The following is a 21149-nucleotide window of genomic DNA, read 5'->3' as shown; positions in this document are numbered from 1 at the left end:
CTAGAAGAGTAAAAACAATGATTATACACTCATTGCCATAAAAATTATCACACCAGGAAGTGTTGCCATATCACTATGAAGCGTGGTATGCAGATAAATCTCAAGCTGATTTGGAAATTATTAGTTATAATGAGATGGCTCTTTGAGTAATGGCAGCAGAGGGCATTAAAGGTCATCCCCCTTGGCCTATAAAAGTGTATGCAAAGGCATCCTGTTTGTAGTTTACCTTTTGCAGAGGGGACACTATCACTGGAGATGCCTTTATGTTGCAGTTGAAGACATATGAACAACTAATTTGAGAGAGGAAGGATCATCGGGCTGAGAAAAGCCAGATTGTCATTTTGCTAAATAGCCTATCACTTAGGCCATTCTGATAACATCGTGAGGTGATGTTGGAACCAGTGGACAAGAGAGCTTGCACAGACAACACCCAAGCTCAGATCACTAGCCAAGAGGACTGCCTGGTCCTCCAACAAGTGCACACACTTCTGACTGTATTGCTGTCCACCATCCGGACACAGGTGGCACCATCTTTACTGGCCCCGAGTCTGTTCATATCATTTTGAAGCACCTGGATGATGAATGTTTGGTATTGTGGCAGTCATTGCACTTCCATTGACAGCCACTCACTGTCACCCCCATTTGGAGTGGTGTCACTCCCAACAGGATTGGACCACAATGGAATGGAACTAGGTCATTTACATTGATGAATCCAGATTCAGTTTGGTCATTGACAATGCCATGTTTGAGTCTGGAGGCTCCTGTCCACACTTTGAAGTGACACACTACCCCTACAGCTGGTCATTGCTAGTAATGATCCAAAGGACCATCTCAGCCCTGCAGTGTGTTAGTGATATCCTGCAGCCACATGTATTGGGAGCTCCAGCATTGTTGTGCGTGATCAAGCATTGTTCCAGCATTGTTGTGCGTGATCCAGCTCTTGCTGTGCGTGATCAAGCATTGTTCTGTTGGAAAAATGGCTCCCAAGAGCCATTTTCCAACAGAACAATGCTTGATCACGCACAGCAAGAGTGTCACAGGACTGCCTTTGCCACATTTTTCTGGCCTGCCTGGTTCCCAGATTTGTCACTGATCGAACATGTCTGGGATCACCTGGGACTCCAAGTTGGACAGTCTAGGTGTTTGACTGAACTAGAGGACTCTTGCAGCAACTGTGGACTGAGATGTTGCAAAACACCATATGCCTTCATGCCTGCCTGTATCACATTGTGTATTCACACTACAGGTGGTTCAAATAGGGTACTAGAACCTTCTTTCATTTGTAGCATTTTCCTGCAATAAATGATCGTTTGGTAATCACTTACTTATATCACTGTTACACTCACACACATACAATTTTATTTTATTTTAACAACTTCTTTTGTGCACTGATTTTTATGGAATAAGTGTATTTTTGTTAGAATTCTGTAGTAAAATTTAGGCTATTGTACTTAAGAAGTAGCGATCCAATTAATTGGATATACTACATATTTCAAAACCATTTATTTATTATAAATATGAAATTTTTTAAACTGTTTCAATAATAAGTTTTTAAAAGTTAATGAAATCTTTATGGGATTTATTTGCTTATTTTATTTTTTGATATTTTAGACATCAGAAAATAAAATATTTCAATTTGTATGGTAAATTTTTAAAATTAAGATAATTTAAAGAATAGATAGATTATTAATAATTTGTAACAAAAATACTTTTATGCTTAAAATTATTTATTGTTATTTTTTTGTAGATGGCAAATGATTTGGATGGTGATAAAGATGCCAAAGAATTGATATTAGCAGCTATTTACCAAGGTAATAAAACATTTGATTATTTAAAATATTATTTTTGTATACAATATTAATTCATAGTTTAACTGTCAAAATTAAAAATTTTATTTTACAATTTGAGAATGAGCGTTGAAAAAATGTCTTTAAGATAAAGTATTATGTAACTATGGAGCATACATGGTTTAAATCTCATCACTTGTGGCACTAGTGTCAGCTTGATGTATACTTAATTTCTAGTATAGAGTGAACAGTGGAAACTGAATAAGAAGTTTTAATGTATTTATAAGAATGTAACAGTTGCTGAATTACAAAAGAAATTAAACAAATTAGCGGACAAGACAACAGGGACAAAGATAAAACTTTTAGAAAGGTGCACAAACTTAAAATAATAAGTATAAACTGGCACTTTTACAGCTGTTGGCTTTCGTTTTTGCTCCTGTAACATAATTATCAGGACAGCAATTTAGTTTTAATTCCACAACTTCAATTTGTAATATACTATAAACTATATTCTTACCAAATACTTTTGTAATATTGTTTTGAAACTTTAGATACGTAATAATAAACACAAAACAATGTTAAAAATCATAGTCTTTAAGGTTTGATGATAATTAAAATAATTTTAAATTGTTTTTGAAATTAACTCATTTTAAAATATAACATAATTATAAGAACACCATATTTTTGGCAAAATTCATAACATTTAATATTTAGTTGGACCTCTTCAGGCATAGTTAGAATCGATTTTTGTAATTGTTTCACTTCAGTATTTTCTCGAGCATCCACAATTGGTAATTTTAACTTGTTTACTTGATAATAATGCTTGATTTGACCATAAGATCTGGATTTCTAGAAAGCCAGTTTAATACTTTTTTGTAATGTTTTCATTAATTAACCAGATCTTAGTTGATTTTGATGCATGGAGTGCAGCATTGTCTTGTTGAAATATCCAATTACTTCCACCAATTAAATGTCTAAATGCAATTAAATTATTTTTTATCATATCCTGATATTTTGAAGAATATATTTTTTCATCAACAATGACAATATTAGTTTTTCCACTGAATTCAAAAGTATCCCAAACCATCATTACACCACCTAATTGACTACTCATTCTAACTTTGGCTTTTCTTTTCACATCATGCCAGTAATATCCATAACTATCTGGTCCATCTAATTTCTACTTTTTTCATTAGAAAACACAACTTTTTCCCACTTCTTGGTCCAGTTTACAACAGATTTAGCATATTGAAATCTTTGTTGCTTGTGAACAGGTATCAAATTAGGTATCACTTTCATTTTTTAGTATTTTATGTTGTTGTTATCATTTATGTTGTTGTCATCACGAACACATCACCACATCGTCTGATGGAACACAGATTTTGGTAAATTAGTACCTACCTGTCTAACAGATAGCAGCTAATTTACTTGTTGTTTTATAAGGAAGAAAACATTTCATTTAGCTCTGTCAGTTAATTTTTTCTTGCATCCACATCTCTTCATTTTCTATAATTTTTTTTGTCTATACATTCATTGGCCACAGCAATTTTAGAATGATTAATTATTGTAGCTATTTCTCTGAAACTTTCCAGCACCTCGTAAGTCATATATATTTCGAATTTCAGCTTCTGAAAGTTTGCTATTTCTTAGCATTGTGTTATTAGTGTTTAAAATGTAGTGTTATGATTCAAAAGTTTAAAATGATTGGCTGTTGTAATACTGGGTGTGATATAATAACCTTTCATTAAATTGTTCATTAAAAATAGATTTACATTTGTAGAGTATTATTGCTCTAAACTATTTAAAATTAACTGTCTTTATACTTCTGCCTGCTACAGATTTGAGTGTATCGACTGATTTTCTTCCCAGTTTTTATCTTTACTTCTCATTCTTTTTTTCTTATCGGATCATTCATAAGTTTATGAAATTTCTAACCTGGATGTTTTTTATCGTTGGCACTGAAACAAACAACAATTAACTGGCATTTCAAAAATACCTTAAATAACTAAAAAAGCAATTTTTAAACAGTATATACACAGCATGACAGATGAAACAGGAAGCTACCTAGCCATAAGCCTGATACTAGCACTGCCTATTAGTTTCAAAAAATGCACACCATATTCTTTGTTGTAATTTTAACAACAAAAAACAGAATTAAGTATTTAATTTCATTGAGATATGATAATTATTATAAATTATTGAAGTGATAATTATGCAATTTGGTAATCAGTAATCTTGATTATTTTCATTTTAGAAAGGAAAATAAAAATTTTCATAACTGTTAATATATTACTAAACATTTACAGTGTGTTGTGTTGAATAGAACTTTTTTTTTAATTAGTATAAATATATTTAATCTCTAATTTATTGTTTAGTGTCATTTTTTCCTCCCAGTATTTCATAAGTGTATTGATATCATCTAGACAAAAATTTCTTACATAAAATTAAGCATTTTTCTTTAAGACATGGATCATCTCATTAATTCTTATGTTTAAATATATATATTATTCTCTTTCTTCTAAAACTATTTTCAGAACTACAGAAATTGAATTCTTAGTTCCTTTTGTTTGTCAAAGCTGTTTGAGAATTACTCTTGTATTAACAATCTGTGGTTCTAGCATTTGCCATTTATTTGCTCTAATCAATTTGTAGTTTTTGAATGTTGAAATTTATGATAATATTCTCTGTATTATGTTATAAAGTCTTTGATAAATTTCAAGTTCATAGATGTCTTACCATATTAAGTGAGAAACTATTAAATAATTATACATCATCATTTTTTGAAACTGAAACATGTTCATACATTGTCTTTTTGTAATAAAAATATTAGTGCTAGTATTAACTGAATCATTATTGTTATATAGATAGTAAGAAAAAATTTATACATAATACTTAGATTTATTTTTTAAATGTTGCAGATAAGTAAATAATTTTTTTATAATATAATTAATACAAATTTAGTGATATTTTTTTTCTTTCTCTCTCGGTTTTAGCAAATAAGTTAACTGCATTAGTAAATGATACATTTATGTGTTCTGAAGATTCTGTAAGTTCATCTAAAACAGAATGTAAGTATATCTAAATTTGAATGTAATAATAATAATAATAACAACAACTAAAAGTAATAAAAAAATAAATTGTAATTTTTAGTCAATGACATTAAGATTGCATTTATAGATTTTAATGTCTGAAGATAGAGTGTAATTTCCTTATTGATAAGTAAAAATCAATCATTGTAATTGTGTCTTTCAAATTCTTATGAACAGTTAACATTTAATGTACTAATTCATTGTACAAGTGTTTTGAGTTTGAATCCCTTCTAAAAGCTATATTCTTTTCTTAGATCTACTTAATTTCATTATTGTATCACTTTATTAATAAACAGATTGCAACACATTAGCTATAGTCGAGTCTGAGTCTGGAGGGACAATATAGTGCCTTTATTGATACAATAAAAAATAATCAGGGTTGTTATAGCTATTTATTATATTCTAATGAAACTTTTCTTTAAAATAAAAACTTATAAATTTTGATGATATGTTAAGTTAATTTGTTTGTTTAATTATTAAGACTTGATTTTAAAATAAAGATATTTTAAAATCAAAAGTCTTAATAATTAAAGAAAAATCAAAGATTGTTTAGAATATTTGATATTAATTTATCATAATTATCATTATTTTAAATTTTATTCATATTAAAATATTTTGAAATCAATAGATTTATGGTTAAGATTAATATATTAAAAAGGAAAAACCAAAAGGAAACATAACAAATTGCATTTATGTAAATATTTGTTAATGTAGTATTTAGAACTACAGTTGTGTAACTCACTACAAAAGAGCTTACTCAATTTTACTGCTCTTCATGTTTTATTTCATGATTCAAGTTTTGGTTTTCTGTTCAGCAGTTTTCAGTATCTGCTTTGGGACAAGCTGGATAAAGTCATCTGAGACAGCCTAGTTTCATACTTACATCTACTTATATTTTAGAAGACTGTCACACTTCATAAATGTTTCTGTTTCAGTGATTTTTTTTTAATACAAAATGTACAAGTTTTTCACCTATATCCATTTTGTATAAAAATACACAAAAAAAATTAACATTGATTACAAAAGATTATTTAAAATCTTCATTAAACAGTATTAATGATTTCCTAAAACAAACTGAAATAGAAAGGGGAACTGAGTAAAGTCAATACACATCATTTGAATCATTTTGATGTATTAGATTTCCATTTTCCTCATGGATGTAATAAATTCTTTCATAGGGATCTGCAATGCCTTTATGAAGAAAGTGATGGAATATAAACTTGTATTATAAATAAAGAAAATATATAATGTTGCTAAGAGTGTCTCATATCTAAAAACAATCAGACACTCTTCTCTTAGCAATATTATTCTTCTAGTATCAATTCTGATTGAATCTATTAAAAAGCTAATTACATAGTGTATTACTTGAAAGTAGTTTATACATACACCCTTTGATTCTAAAAAGTAGTTGGTTTTAGTTGATTTCATTAACTAAAACCAATTGTAAAATTTTCTTAATTTTAAAAATTATTCTAATTTACTTAAGTGATTGTCAGATTATTTTTGATTAACTTCAATTGTAATAAAAACAATTATTATTATTATATTCTCTCAAGTAACTTCTGTTTCTTAAAAATATAAATAATTTAAGTATTTTTAATTTCAAGATATCCCACAGCACAGATTTCAAACTTTTTTATTACATTCCCTATACACATGATATATTAGAGTGTAATAATAACTTTTATATTATTTTGATAGTAGCATTGCCAAAACAATACAGAAATTCTTTTAGAAGATTCAATGCAAAATTCAATGTTTTATGCACGTTTGAAATAAGTTTAATGTACCTAATATTTTTAAATTTATCATCATAACAATTAATTTTGTAATTATGCATTCATTACTACTATCATTCATAGTGTATAAATTCCTGATAGGTAAATTTGTCATTTAATCTGTATTTGAATTGAATGAATTTTTCACAATTGAAGATAATTTTAAACTTTTTGTATAGTTATCATAGTATTTCATTATATAGTTTCTAGTAAATTTGTCAAATTAGAAATAAACATATGTTACTTTACCAGCTGTTACATAACGGAAGATAGACATGTAATTGCTCAAGTTTTGTCTTGCGAGGTTTTTTCCATTTCTTGACATTTAAGCTCCCAATTCCAAAATTATCAAAAAGGAAAAAGAAACAAAATTCTGTGTGTATGTGTGTTTTGCTTTATATCTCAGGATCTTATGGACCAAAAACTTTGAAATTTGGCAGGAATACTTCTGTATATGAGATTTATCTTGTTACATTTCATAGATTATAAATAAAGAGGGAGATAGAAGGGACAGAGGTCATATCTTGAGTGGAGTCAGACTTATTTAAAATTTTACTCATTATTAGCATTTACAATTTTATTGAAAATGTACCCTTACCCCAAAAAATAGGGCTTTTGTATTTTATAATTTATTCATATTATAATAAGTTATTTTTTAATAAAATCTCATAACATGGTATCACACAATTTTTCCATTAACTTCCAATTTGAGTGCCAGGAAAGTTGTACAAGAAATCTTGTCAGCTTTTTTTATTCAAGTTGAGAACTTTTGATAATCTATTTATTTTACATTTAGCATTAAATTATACTATTCTAAATTCAATAAATTCATGATTTAAACAATAATTACAATTATTCTACATTTTCTTCACCATCTGGAAAAGTATAAAATGATTAAAAAATATATCTATTTTATTTTTCATTTTAATTTATTAAAGTTAATATAATGTATTATTTCTATAATAATTCTTTTATTAGTGGTGTCATCAAATGAGTCTTCAGAGACTACTGCATCATCACCACCTCAAGCAGAAGAGAGAATTTCTTTTCCAAAGCTAGCCTCTCCTGAAAAATTAAAGAATATCTCTTGTACAATAGATAGGCAGTTGACAAAATTATTGGTAAAATATTTATTACTTATATTTGTTACTTTTTAAATAGGAAACTCTATCTGATTTTTGAGTTAGATCTTTTATAAAAATGCTGGACTTTAAAAAAGTTTTCTTATAGGCCTATAGTGTAGTTAGTTTATAAAAAATATTTTTAAAGCTGTTGCCTTGTGTTCTGTTAAAAAAATAAGTGGAACTATTTTAGAGTGATGAATAAGTACATGTGTGTTGTTCTGCTATATTAGTCTATAAAAGATTATTTCAAACACATCACTATCAATATATTTATCTTATATGTTTTACAGATGATATATATTTTATTTAATAGATATATTATTTATGTCTTTAATAAAAAATAAGATATATAACAATGATCAAAATTATTACAGCATACAGAAGAAAAGAAATATTAACCCAAAACCTCACAAAAACTTAAATTTATTTTCATGTTTATGGTTTTTTAAATACTAGGCATGACAATAAAGTTCAGTGAATGGAAGTGTTACTGTTAAGGTGAGTGATTTTGGAAAGTGAAACTACATGCAGAGTACCCCAGACATTGCACCTGATTACATGAGCTTTGTAAGAGATAGTTGTAATTAGTGAGAAATGGAGCAATGATCAACATCAACTTTTGCTTTAAGTTGGGTAAAATTGCATCAGAAACTCATGACATGCTTAAATCTGTTTAGAGCGAAGCAGTGACAAAAATTGTGTTTACAATTGGTTCAAACATTTTCATGAAGGAAATGAATCTCTTAAAGATGCTCCCCCATAGTGGATGGTCCACATCCTCCAAGTCATCCAATAATGTGGAAGGAGTTTGTGATGATGTTGCAGGATTGACAACTGAGTGTTTGCATGATGTCTGAAGAACAAGGTATAAACCAGAAAACAATCCATCAGATATTGACAGTTGACTTAGGGATGCACAAGATACATTCTAGGTTTGTGCCTTACATACTCACAGTGGAATAAAAGCAGGAAAGACTGGAACACAACAATTTCATTGGCATGTGAGAACAATCCTGCATTCTTGGAGTCAATAATAACTGGGAATGAGATCTGGTGCTTTCAATACAACCCAGCAACAAAAAGACAAAGCATGGAATGGAGAGGTATCAGATCTCCAATGTCTCAAAAATGCTGGTTCACAAAATTGAAAGATGAAAATTGGTCTCATTGCCATTTTTGATAAAGATGGCTTGATCCACAGAGGATTCAACTCAGAAGAGCAAACTATAGGAAAATTCTCAACTGATTGTTCTGAAGAAGAAACCAATGTCCAATCTTTGCTGTTTCACATTAAACATGTGTGGCCACACTTTACAATGGCCAGCCTCATGCAGCTGCAGTAATGAAGGAATGTCTATGCATGGAATTGTTGGAGCTGAATCATCCACCTTACTCGCCTGATTTGGCTCCTGCTGACTTTTTTTTTTTTTTTTTGTTTCTATGATTGAAGCTTTCAATGAATGGATGGAAATTTGCAGGCATTCCAGACACTGTCATGAAGTTGATACCAAAAGATTTTTCTGAATCTCTTCATTGTTTATATGAATGTTGTCAAAAGTGCATTCTATCACAGGGGATTACTTTGAACGCCAGTAGTTTTTGTTTTTTCTTTTCTTTTCTTTATGCAAAGCAATCATTCTTTGTTTTTTTTTTTTGGTCATTCACCAAACTTTATTGTCACACCTTGTAATTGTAAGACAAATTATAATATGTAGATTTGAAGCATGTAAAAGATTATTATTATTTTAACTCTTATCCATAATACAAATACTTAAAATTTATCATAACAGTTTCTATTTTATAACAGTCTAAGCATTATTATATACTATACAGGGTGTTTCAAAACTCATGGACAAAAATTTAAGGGGTGATAGAAAACATCTAAACAAGCAATTTTCACGATACAATGCATGGGCGGAAGCAAGCGGTGAACCGCTAGGAGGTATCCATTACTGTCACATGAAAGAACGAAACACCAAACGGATAGGGGAGGTACTAAATAATTTTATTGACAACATGTGTGGCAAAATTACAGAAACTGCTCAAAAGAGTGACCACCTGTGGTAATGCAGGCGTTACACTTGCAATTTTTTGGTCTGGCATGTGTATTCTTGGGAAACACTGCCTGTACAGTCTTTCAGCTTCCAGAGCATTCCCATTCGCAAGACCATACATAAAATGTATGTCCTTCTTTTCCTGATTACTGTACATCACCATGCCTTGTGAAATCCACAATAGAAATGACGATGTGTAAGAAAACTTGCACTTCCCATTACAGCGCCGTCTAGCAGTTTACTGCTTGCTCTCCGCCCATGCATTGTATGGTGAAAATTGCTTGTTTAGATGTTTTCTATCATCCCTTAAAATTTTTTCACATATTTAATACATTAATTTCACTGTTTCTTTACATGCATGTTTTAAAATTGAATAATTTTTAAAGTATTACATATTGTATTAAATAATTTGTTAATGAAATATTGCAATTTTGATATTCTGTTATATTTCAATTTAATTTTTGAGATATTTATTTAGTATATAATCTAGTAAACAGATTATGTGTAATAAATGCACTAAGGTTTTCTTATGAGAAGGTCACATTAATATCATTTATTTAATAATAATTAATGCTATTATCAGGGAATTGTAACAGAACAAGAAGAAGAAAGGAAACAAATGAGAAAAGAACTTCGTTGTATGCAAGAACAAATTCATTTACTTCATGAGGCCCATCGCCGATGTAGTACGCGATCTCAATCTCCAAGTAATCCCAGCATATATTCTCGTCCAAGTAGTTTTATCTCTATAGCATCATCTACATCAGAAGGCCAATGTGAGCTATTAGAACCAATGCAAAATTTAGGTATTTCTTTTTGTTAATGAAATTTATTGTTACTTCTGCTTTTATGTACGTTAAAGATATATTTTAATCGAGAATATTTCTTTTATTATTAGTATTACAAGAAACAGTTGCAAGTAAAGAAGAAGAAGAGAAACAAGACATATCAACAGAAGATAGAGAAACATTAGATCATGAAGAAATGTTTGTTGATGCTCCATCTGGTGAATGTCCCGTTTTAATACAAACCTGTAAAGTTACCGATCTTGATAATGAAGCAGAAACTGATGAAAATAAATCAATGAATAAAACTTCTTCACATGATAATGATGATCAATCTTCTTTACCATTAAATGATGCAAATGGTAAATCTGATGGAAAGAACAATATTGCATACTTTTAATAATAATTTTTCTGGGAACAGAAAATTCCCAACTTTAGTTATAATCCCATGATAGTCAGATTAATTGTGCATTATTTGCACAAAAGACTCTAATACGTTATTGTTACATTGAAGCAGCATCAGGATTCTTCAAAGGAACAAGTGTTTTGACCTTACCATCATTGGTATATCTTGCAAGGATTCCAAAATTGCAAATGGTTAACTGGCCAGTCAGATATATGTAAAATATGATTTTTGTGATTTTTTTAATGTTTTGTATAAGCCAATTTTATGTAGCATGTAAATAATAATAAACTGTGATTTGATATTTAACACAAGACAAATTATACATAGATAATCTGTCTTGTGGGCTGTCCATTATATTATATCTTGTATTATAGTTAATCTCAAAGAAAAATGTGGTTATTACCACAAAATTTGATCATGTTTATACAACAGGCACAAATATAAAAGAGAAGCCTGCAAGAGTTAACAGCAAATGTAAATCATGTAAAATGAAAAATACTTCCTTAATACCATAATGTACTACGTACATTTATTTTCAGTTTATCTTTCTGTTCTCCTCTTGCATTTATGTAGATATTCACTGGCCTTTTATCAAAAAAAAAGAAAGTTGTGCCTATTGTAAAAAAAAGAAAAAAAAAAAGGGGGAATGGTTGCTCATCTGGGCCTTTACATATATGGAAACATGAGCAAAAAAATGAGCCTAGCATTAGTTTCTTCAACCATTGTATATAGTAGAAGAAATTTTATAAGATCACTGTGACTTTAATTTAATTGTCAAAATAAACAAATGCTTTGTATGCTGCTTGATAATAGTGTGTTTATTTTTATTTTTGTAATACAGTATTGAAATTATAAACTTCCTTATTTATGTACAGTACAGTATTTGTTGTTCAAATTTAATCTAGTAAAACAGTATTTCATAACATCTCTTTACAATATCCATTTTATTTATTTTTAATACATTACAAAAGCTTTTAATTACAATATTTTAATTTGTATATACATTATGATTTGTATATTATATATGACTAGCAAATTTCAATTGAAGGATCTTGGATTAAAAAGTATTTAATCAAATACAAATTGCATAGTAATAATTTCTTTTATGTAATATAATAATGCATTATCAAATATTTTTAAAATTCATATGTTATGAATTTAAGTATTTTTTTAATTATTATAAATGATGTTTCATGAATTTTTTTTTATCCCAAATCCTTCAATTTTATTTTTGGTGCTTAGATTGTGCTTTTTTTTCTCCCTTTTTTTAAAAAATAGTAAAATGTTAACAAAATTTTTATATATTAGAAAATTTTTAGTGAATTACAAAATCGTAATATATACATTGTTTTATATATTAGGATTAATTTACTCATGCATTGAAAAATTAATATACATAATAACCATAAATAATTATATAAATTTGATACTAAGTAAATATATACAATAATATAATAAAAAATAATTTTAAATTTTCTTGGTACAATTAAAAAAATTCTCATACAGAACAATAATTATTAAATTCCAAAATATATAACCCATTATCTTATTAGCCCAGAATTTCATATTAACATTTTTTTTATAAAAAGTAAAATATGTTTGTTTAGATATATTTCAATGCATTTTAATAATTTATATCACAAAAAAATTGAGTTGGATATTTTTTCATTTTAGAAGCAGCTACAAATTTTTTCTGTTATAATAAACTAAAAAAACTTCAATGTAATGTACCTCATGGTAATAATTGTATTGAATTTATTAACTCTTAATTACATAACTGAATAAGGTAAATCTTTTATCAAAGTATGTAAGAATTCTTTCATTTAATTTAAATATATGTAATTATTTTCACTCTAATTGTTTGGTTGGCTTATTAAAATACAGCATTTCTTTTAAGTTTGTAATTTAAATTTACAACAGAAACATTATTAATACTTTTCTTTTAATTTATGCAAATGTTTTGATAACTATATATTTCAGTTTATAAATTTTTAAAAAATTCACGTTTTCTTTTTGCATGATGGCTTTTAAAATTAAAGAAATATTTATATCAAATATTTCAGGATAATTTAATCATAAATTTTCTTGCATAATATTAATGTCTTCAAAAATTTCACTACTAATCATTTGAGAGCTGTAGATTTAGAATATGAATACGTAAATAACGTGATCTTACCATTTCTAATTTCATAGCACTGTTCTAATTACTACAAAAATAAATTTATTTTATTACTTTTTTCAATAAGAAAATTATTTATTAAATAGTTATTAAAAATTGCATTGTAATGGATTTACAACTACACTGTAATTTTATATATGTCATACAAATTTACAGTGTAATTGTAACTTTATATGGCAATGATATTTAAAATTAAGATTATTAGGTCTACACATTGTTTTAAAATATTACATAATCTAGATTTAATAATAAATTACGGATTAATAAGCTTTAACTGCAACTGCTACTTTCTGTTTAGAAAGTACCAATTGCATAGCATTCCCAAGAAACTTATTGTTGTATGTTAATACAATAATACAGCAAGGATCAATAATATAACTATAATTTATCCTGATGAATTCTATTACAATTCATCTCTTTTATGGTAGAAATAATTAAATACATCATTTTAAGTAGAAAAAAATTAAAAATTAACAATGATTAAAATGAAAGAATCTAATTTATTTTTAATATATGATGCTAAATATACTTTTTACAAATTATGTGAAATTTTCTGAAAGAATTATTTAAAATTATGCAAAAAATAATATTGGTTTAGGCAGTCATTTTATAATATCCTGAATGAATGTGTCTTTGTATATGTATATTATATATACACATAAATTAAAAATACAAATTTACTATATCAGTTATTAAATTAAAAAATATTGAGATTATTCTCTCATTAAGTTATGTAATTAAGGGTTAATAAATTCTAATAAACAAATTAATATTCTTCATATTTAGTAAATTTTGTAATGAAAGCTATTTTATATAAAATTTTTATAATTTGTTTGTAGACATTCTTTATATAAGAATATTCTATAACAATGCCTTGTAAAATTACAATTACACTTATTGTACATAAATATATTTTATAGCATATGTATTAATGTATTAATAATTTGCATTTATAATTATTTAGATATCATTAAACAAAAGTTTTAAAACTTCAGACTTAATTTTTATATATTTAGTAAAGTTCAGATTATTCATTATTGCTGTGATTAATTCTTCCATTAAACATCTTAAGAAGTTACTATATGAAATTATATAGGTAAATAATGCAGTATTTATTTTATTATTATTTAGTTAATAAATGAATTTTTTTTTATATTTAAATTATCATCTTTCCTGATTTGGATAACAAAGTAATATAAATAAGACAGGTTAATAGAAGAAACTGATTAATATTGATATATAAATTGCTATTATAGAAGCTCTAATTATTATTAAAGATTTCTGCTTGAAAGTAATAATTAAAAAACATTTCTGAAAATGAAATTTTATAATATGAAGTAAAATCATATTGATTAATCGTGTTTAAATTGAATCATGATGAAATCAAAATGAAAATCATAACTTTTTATCAAAACCATTATAAATATACAGAATGTATCTAATAATATAGATCTAAAGATATAATTACCATTGCAGCATATTCCCATAATTCATGCTTCTTTTTATAAATAAATTTTTAAGCTTATGTATTTTGTCTCTAAATTTAACAATATAAATGAATAAACATTTTATAATATAATAAATATCGAGAAGTTAAAAAAATGAAAAGAATTATCTACTGGCAGTTTTATATAAAAGTATTAGAAATAAATTTTTTGAGGACATTTTCAAAATTACTTTATTCTATTAAAGATTTTTTTTTTTTTTTTTTTTTAAATCTACCAAATACGATGGATCAGAACAATTAAATACCGAAGCATATGAAACCTAAATCTGTTTGTCTTGAAAGAATATAAACATATTTTACAAAATTAGTTTTATTATATTAAAAAATTATAAGTATTTTATAAATTTTAGAATTTCAAAATGCTTTTTTCAAATTATATTGTCTAAGGTTTTGAAAAGGTCGAAAAAGAAAATCTAAAATAATTCAAAAATTACATGAAATATGAACTTTTGTTGGTTTCTAAGAACCTAAAATTTAAAAAAAAAAAAAAAAAAAAAAGGAATTTTTGAAAACTGAATTGAGACCTGACCATATTTTCAGTTATTATTTTTTCATCTTTGTTAACGCCAAATGATTTATATTAAAGTTATGATTCAAAAAAATTATCTTTACAATCAAATACTTTTTATATAATATATTACAGCACTATAAACATCTTTAATGCAAATTAATTTAAAAATTTTCTCAAATTTCTACACAAGTATCAGTAATTGTATTTCTAATAAATTTTTAACTAACACTTTACTTCGCTTAATAATATATATATATATGAAATAAATTTATATTACTTTTCATATAAAATATAGTTATTTAAATATATTATTATTTTAATTTATATTAAATTTTTTCAAGGCAAATTAATCTACAGCTTGCTTCAATTAGCTTATGTTTTATACAGGAGTAATAATGAAAATTTTGCATAATTGAAATTTTGAAGTTGTTTAATAAATAATAACTGTTGCATATTTTTAATTTAAATAAGAATAACATGGATTTATATTAAAATATAAATAAAATAATTTAAAAAAACATTCTTGAGTTATTTTTAAATTGAAAGTATTTACAAAAAGATTATTTTTGCTGGTAGTCTTTGGTATTCAAAATTTGGTTTTGTTATGTAATTTTAGAAAAAGTTCTGGAACGTTCATCCCACTTGTTGCAAACTGTAAAATATATAAAACGAATTTAAAAAAAGGGACAAAACTGATTTTAAAAATACATTTTCAAAATTTTTAAACAAACCACTTACTGTCAGAGATGTATAAATAGTAGTGCCAACAGGAACACAGACAACATGTTTCTGTTAGAAAAATTCTCAATGTCACCTAAAAAAGAATTTGCCAATTAATAAATATAAAATTATTAAATCAAATTTTGTTTAACGTAAATACAAAATTATCATCATTAATTAAAGTTTTTGACTGCAATTTGAAAAAATTGTAGATTATAAATTCGTACTGTCGTCGGTCTGTCTGTCCTCTCTTAATCTCGAGAACGGAGTTAGACAGATGAAAGTCGAATTGGGAGCAGGCAGCTCCGATTAACTTTATACGAACTTCCGATGCCAACCGGAAAAACGTTATTTCAATTCAAAAAAGTTCCCCTGAAAGGAGATAGTAATAGAGTCGTCCCGGTCATCTAACAGGAAAGTTCGATGTACAGGGGCAAGAAATTTTATTTTGTATCTATATGTATCTTTTGCAATACTTTACAAAAGAGATTTCTATAGCAAAATTGTTTTAAAGTACAAAGGTGTCCCAAAACAACAGTGTATTTAATAAAATAATATAAATAGCCTACGTTTAATGCCACTCAGACAAATATTTGTTTTCAATTTACTCCCTTTACGAATGTAGTGGATCCAATAATCTGCAACTTACAAAAAATACATTCTAGAACGGTTTGCGGAAACCCTATACTGCTATAGATAGCCCTATAGGGTTTCCGCATCTATAGTATATCTATAGTAACTCGAATCTTGCTCCCTACTTTTTTAAATTTATTGTTGGAAAAAGTCAAGAAATCACATGGATTAAACTTAGTGACTCTAAGTTGGCCGAGATATCGAAGCAATATCTTTCTCATAAAAATCTTTTGTGACAACTGAATGCGTGTAAGCATTATCATGATGAACGATGAAGTATTCAAAAAACGCGCAATTCTGTGCAATATTTATTTGCAATATTGCGCAGTGACTGTGATATTGGGAATACTTTTCTTTAAACAACAGTTTTATCGCATCGTTGTTTATTTTTCAAATTCATTCTTAACAAGACTACGCAGAGGAATGCAGAGCAACTTTTTCATTTGTGATTGCCCTGCAGACGAGAGGTTCTTTTTCACGCCCATTATGGCTCACTAATGCCGATTGAAAAAAAAAGTTCAATGGAGCTAAAAACGTTTTTTTAGTTCACCATCATGTGAGTTTCTAAGAGGGTCTTTTTAGCAAGTCCAATGTTGGACTTGCTAAAAAGGAGGCACGGAGAGGAGGAACGAGACATGACATTTCCAGACGGACTATCCCCGAAGAATTCCTGGGTTTTTCGACCCGTCTAAATTCGATCCCGGACCCCTAGAGTTGTAGGTTGCCATCTTAACTGCTAGGCCATCCAGACGTCAGCTCATAATAATCACTGATCACTAGTTGGTCCTTGGTTCATGCCTGACAACGAGTTGGCCGCGTAAATTTTTCAGATTTTCTTCGTGTCTTTAACATCTTACGGGAAATTGGTTCTTATTTAGAAGTCTTCCTGGAAAACATCCCCATGGCAGATCTTTCTCGTGTAGTTTGCCTTATCCCATCAACCTAATCAAACCAAATTACGCCCATTAGGGATTTGGCCGAACTCCATTAGAGACGATAGGTGATGATGGAAGGCCCCTTCATAATTTGACCCTCATGCTCAAAAATTTCCGAACCGACCGGGATTCTAACTTCACCAGGACACGAGCTATTTTTAAGGCCTGTCATTCGGCCGTCTAAGATCTAATAATTTGCACACACAACTTTAGTAATTAAGTTCTAGCAAGTACAAACGGCACCAATACTAAACAACAGTTGTTTTGGGACAACCTTGCATGTTATGTTAATAACATGCCTTAATAATCATTAGCAAAAATAAACTAAACAATTTTAAAACTTGAGTCAAGTCTTACATGCGAAATCGATTCAAGAACTAAACTGTTTTCTTTTTTTGTGAAGAAGTAATCTTTTAGGAATTGATTCATCGTTTGATTTACATCTTTCGTGTATCCTATTTCATATTTCTATTGGTTCAATATTCTCACGAATTGATAACAGTTTTTGTTCTTCGATCATCTGAACTCCGATTCAAAAATAAATCGTGTTTAGACGTCTTCAATCATTCCGAATAGAGAATGTCACGAAACACAACAGATAATAATAACAATTTTTAATTCTTTTCGTCCATATTGAACGAAAATCTCTTCAACTCTACTTCTGCACGTCATTTTGTTGGTACACAATACAACGTGCGCTGCCTTTTGAGTACATGTTGCATGGCTTAATACTTGAAATCGTATACAGTACATTATTATTTAATTGAAGATAAATGAGATTTAGTGAATTTTTTCAACTTTCTCAATTAAATAAAATATAATCTCATCCTTCTTAGATGTATGTTTATTTAAAGTAGGGTTTTTTTCCCCCAATATAACGAAGAATAACAATAACAATAATGCCTTTTATTGAATTTTCAGTATCATTATCAATGTACGGAAAAGTAAATGAATACAGTACACTGATTAATATAATTTTTTTTCTAATTCTAAATTTTATTGCTGATATTTTTCTAATAGACGAAATCTCTGTATTAATATATAAATTTTGAATAATAGTTTTATCAGAGCATTATAAACTTATGAATGCTAATATATATATATATATCTGCATGCTTTGAGAAATAATTAATTAACAGATGTATGTATAAAAGTATTATTATTATCGCTTTTTAAAACATGTATAATGAGAAATCATTATCTATATAACTGAATTTTAAATAACGAAACGTATCAAGATCCTTTCTCCATATAGTGCATTTGTTTAAAATCGTGATTTACCATTTTTTCTCGTGTAATATAATTTTTTGAATATCTGAATTAAATACTTTACATCAGCTTTACCTGCATTTAATTGTTTTCCTTTTTGCGTTTATCTTTTTAATTTGTAATATTTTCATATTAGCCACTAAATCATAAAAGATTCATAAACGTTGGTGTATAAATTATCATGAATTAATCATACTTAAAGTAAGAAACAATTACTTTTCGGAAATCATTTATAGTTTTTGCTGATTCTGTTGAAATCATTAATAATTAATGGCTTTTTTTTAAGTATCATTCGTCTTTTCAATGAGACAAATAACATTTTATATTCGCAACGGAATCAAACATTATTATTATTAAGAATTTATTTTCACATTGGAAAGATAAAATTCGACTCAACACAACAGAATATCTCAATATATAAGAGGTTATTTCTTCATATAATTTGCAATATTATATATATATTATAAATTGCAGCCCGTCATTGTGAAGATGTCACAATAAGTTCTGGTATTTTTTATATTAAGGTAATTTTCTAAAGAATAAATTTCCGGAATGTTTTACGTTCATATCATATAGCAGACAGAGAAAATCAAATGTCTTCTATAGTATTGAATGAATGTCCAGAGGGTAAGATGTATTTTTTGATAGTGGTTAAACTACGAGATAAGATACGAAAATGGGCAAATTTTAACAATAAATTAAATGTTTAAAATAATTCATTTTAGAAGTACTTTTTTCAATGTTTATAGGGATATAATCACTAATTAAAATAATTTTTTAGACCACCCACTGGTCAGTTTTAAAAAATATATTAATTTAAACTCATCTTACCATAATGGAGAGATTTATCCGTTTTATACTTTCAGTCGAAAGTCTGAATTATTCGTGCAGTTTTATAAATTAAATATTGTATCGTATAGAAAATTGTTGCTTTAAAATACTTATAAATAATTAATAAAATCGAGTAGACTTTAGTAATTTAGATTCCTGTCGTGTCGGAAATTGTAAGAATAGAACTGGATGGGAAATGCCAATGATTTATTTTGGTACAGTTGTAACTCGTTATAATCGTTCCCAGGAGAATGATTACAATCGTCCACACTCGGCCATAACAACGAAGGAGTGTGTTATAAAGTGTCCTTAATACTCTTGGCCTATGCCAACGACGTTTCCTGAAATGCATACATAAAGTTTAATTTCATTAAACTTAAAATCACATTTTATTGATTCTTTGTTAAATAAGCAAACTTTAAATCTATCTCGACTTCTATACGAATATTACAAGTATAAATTGATAGAATTATTTTAAAAAGGCATACTAATGGGATTTTTGCTATTCGTGTGATAACATTGCAAGCAATTAGGGCGCTACACCTAATTTTCTCCTATTTTATGGGTATCTTTGGCATTCCAACCGGTAATTGTCTCAGCTGTGTTTATTTTTTGAATAATGTTTGTGTTAGAAAGAGAAAGATTTTGCCGTTTAAACATTTTTCTAGAAATATTTAATTATTGTGAGTTTATTTAAAGAGATATTTGTAATTTATTCTTAGTTAAAAGACAGACATTTCATTTTATCAGTTATAAAAAGCATCTGCCAACCAATAGCTCGCGGCTCCTTCAAATACATCAAAGATTTTTACTCAAATAAAAAATGAAAGATTAATATCTAGAAATATAATGTTTTGTAAATAATTAATTTTAGTGCTGTGCTCTATTTAAAGCTATAAAAGATAGATTTGAATAAAAACATTAATTCAATTTCTATTATCAAATAACTGTAAAAATCCTGTTTTATTACGTTTTGTATATTGAGGAGATCAGTAAAATCGACAAAATAATGGAATAGCATTACTGGGGATATAAGCATGTGGTAGACGAATGATCAAAGGATGCTTTAACAATAGAGCAGATACAAAATATAGGGTAAACATTGTCGGTAAGGATACCAAGAAATTCTAACAAAAACCATACAAAGAAAGATCGTCTGCGGTAGATTTTCTACTAAAGCAGATGTATTCTCTGGAAATATTCAACAGAAGAAACCGAGTCCCATTTCCGATTTTCCGACTCAATTTATCTTTGATCCATGAAAATGTTAAATACATTCTTTCTGTATACCGTTATACAAATATATAAGGCATTGTTATGTAAGTATAACATCACTAGCGTACTATAGAAATGTTTTATTTGTTTAAAATCAATCGCGTACGATAAAAATGAAAAAAGTAGGTTGACAGAATTGGCTAGAGATTGTCAAATATTAGATATATTGATGCTTCTCTGTGCTATAGAAATTCTTTCCATTGTTTTAAGTGTCAGCGAGTTAAAATTCCCAGACGAAAACAGGAAATATATTGAAAATCAAACTT

General features: G+C 27.6%; 2 protein-coding genes across 4 annotated transcripts in view; one reads left to right on the top strand and one right to left on the bottom strand.

The window, feature by feature from the left end:
- Nucleotides 1–11900, top strand: part of LOC136981433 (rho guanine nucleotide exchange factor 11-like) — a 188423-nt gene extending 176523 nt beyond the window's left edge. The window contains exons 37-41 of the mRNA XM_067277756.1: nt 1748–1811; nt 4781–4855; nt 7633–7775; nt 10416–10638; nt 10731–11900. Of these exons, the coding sequence (XP_067133857.1) occupies nt 1748–1811; nt 4781–4855; nt 7633–7775; nt 10416–10638; nt 10731–11017 (792 nt within the window). The 3' untranslated portion in view covers nt 11018–11900. The remainder of the gene's footprint in view (nt 1–1747; nt 1812–4780; nt 4856–7632; nt 7776–10415; nt 10639–10730) is intronic.
- A 3608-nt stretch (nt 11901–15508) lies between these two features.
- The window catches only part of LOC136981436 (uncharacterized), a 132515-nt gene continuing 126874 nt past the window's right edge, over nt 15509–21149 (bottom strand). For all 3 annotated transcript variants that reach the window (XM_067277758.1, XM_067277760.1, XM_067277759.1), the window contains 2 exons: nt 15959–16034; nt 15509–15872 (listed from right to left, as the gene is read on the bottom strand). In XM_067277758.1, coding sequence (XP_067133859.1) covers nt 15961–16034 — 74 coding nt within the window. In that variant the 3' untranslated portion in view covers nt 15509–15872; nt 15959–15960. The remainder of the gene's footprint in view (nt 15873–15958; nt 16035–21149) is intronic.

This window comes from Centruroides vittatus, unplaced genomic scaffold (assembly GCF_030686945.1).
Source record: "Centruroides vittatus isolate TY-2023 unplaced genomic scaffold, ASM3068694v2 contig_754, whole genome shotgun sequence".
Classification (NCBI taxonomy): Eukaryota; Metazoa; Arthropoda; class Arachnida; order Scorpiones; family Buthidae; genus Centruroides; species Centruroides vittatus.
Note: the sequence above shows the minus strand (reverse complement) of the source record. Positions and strands in the feature narration are given on the sequence as shown.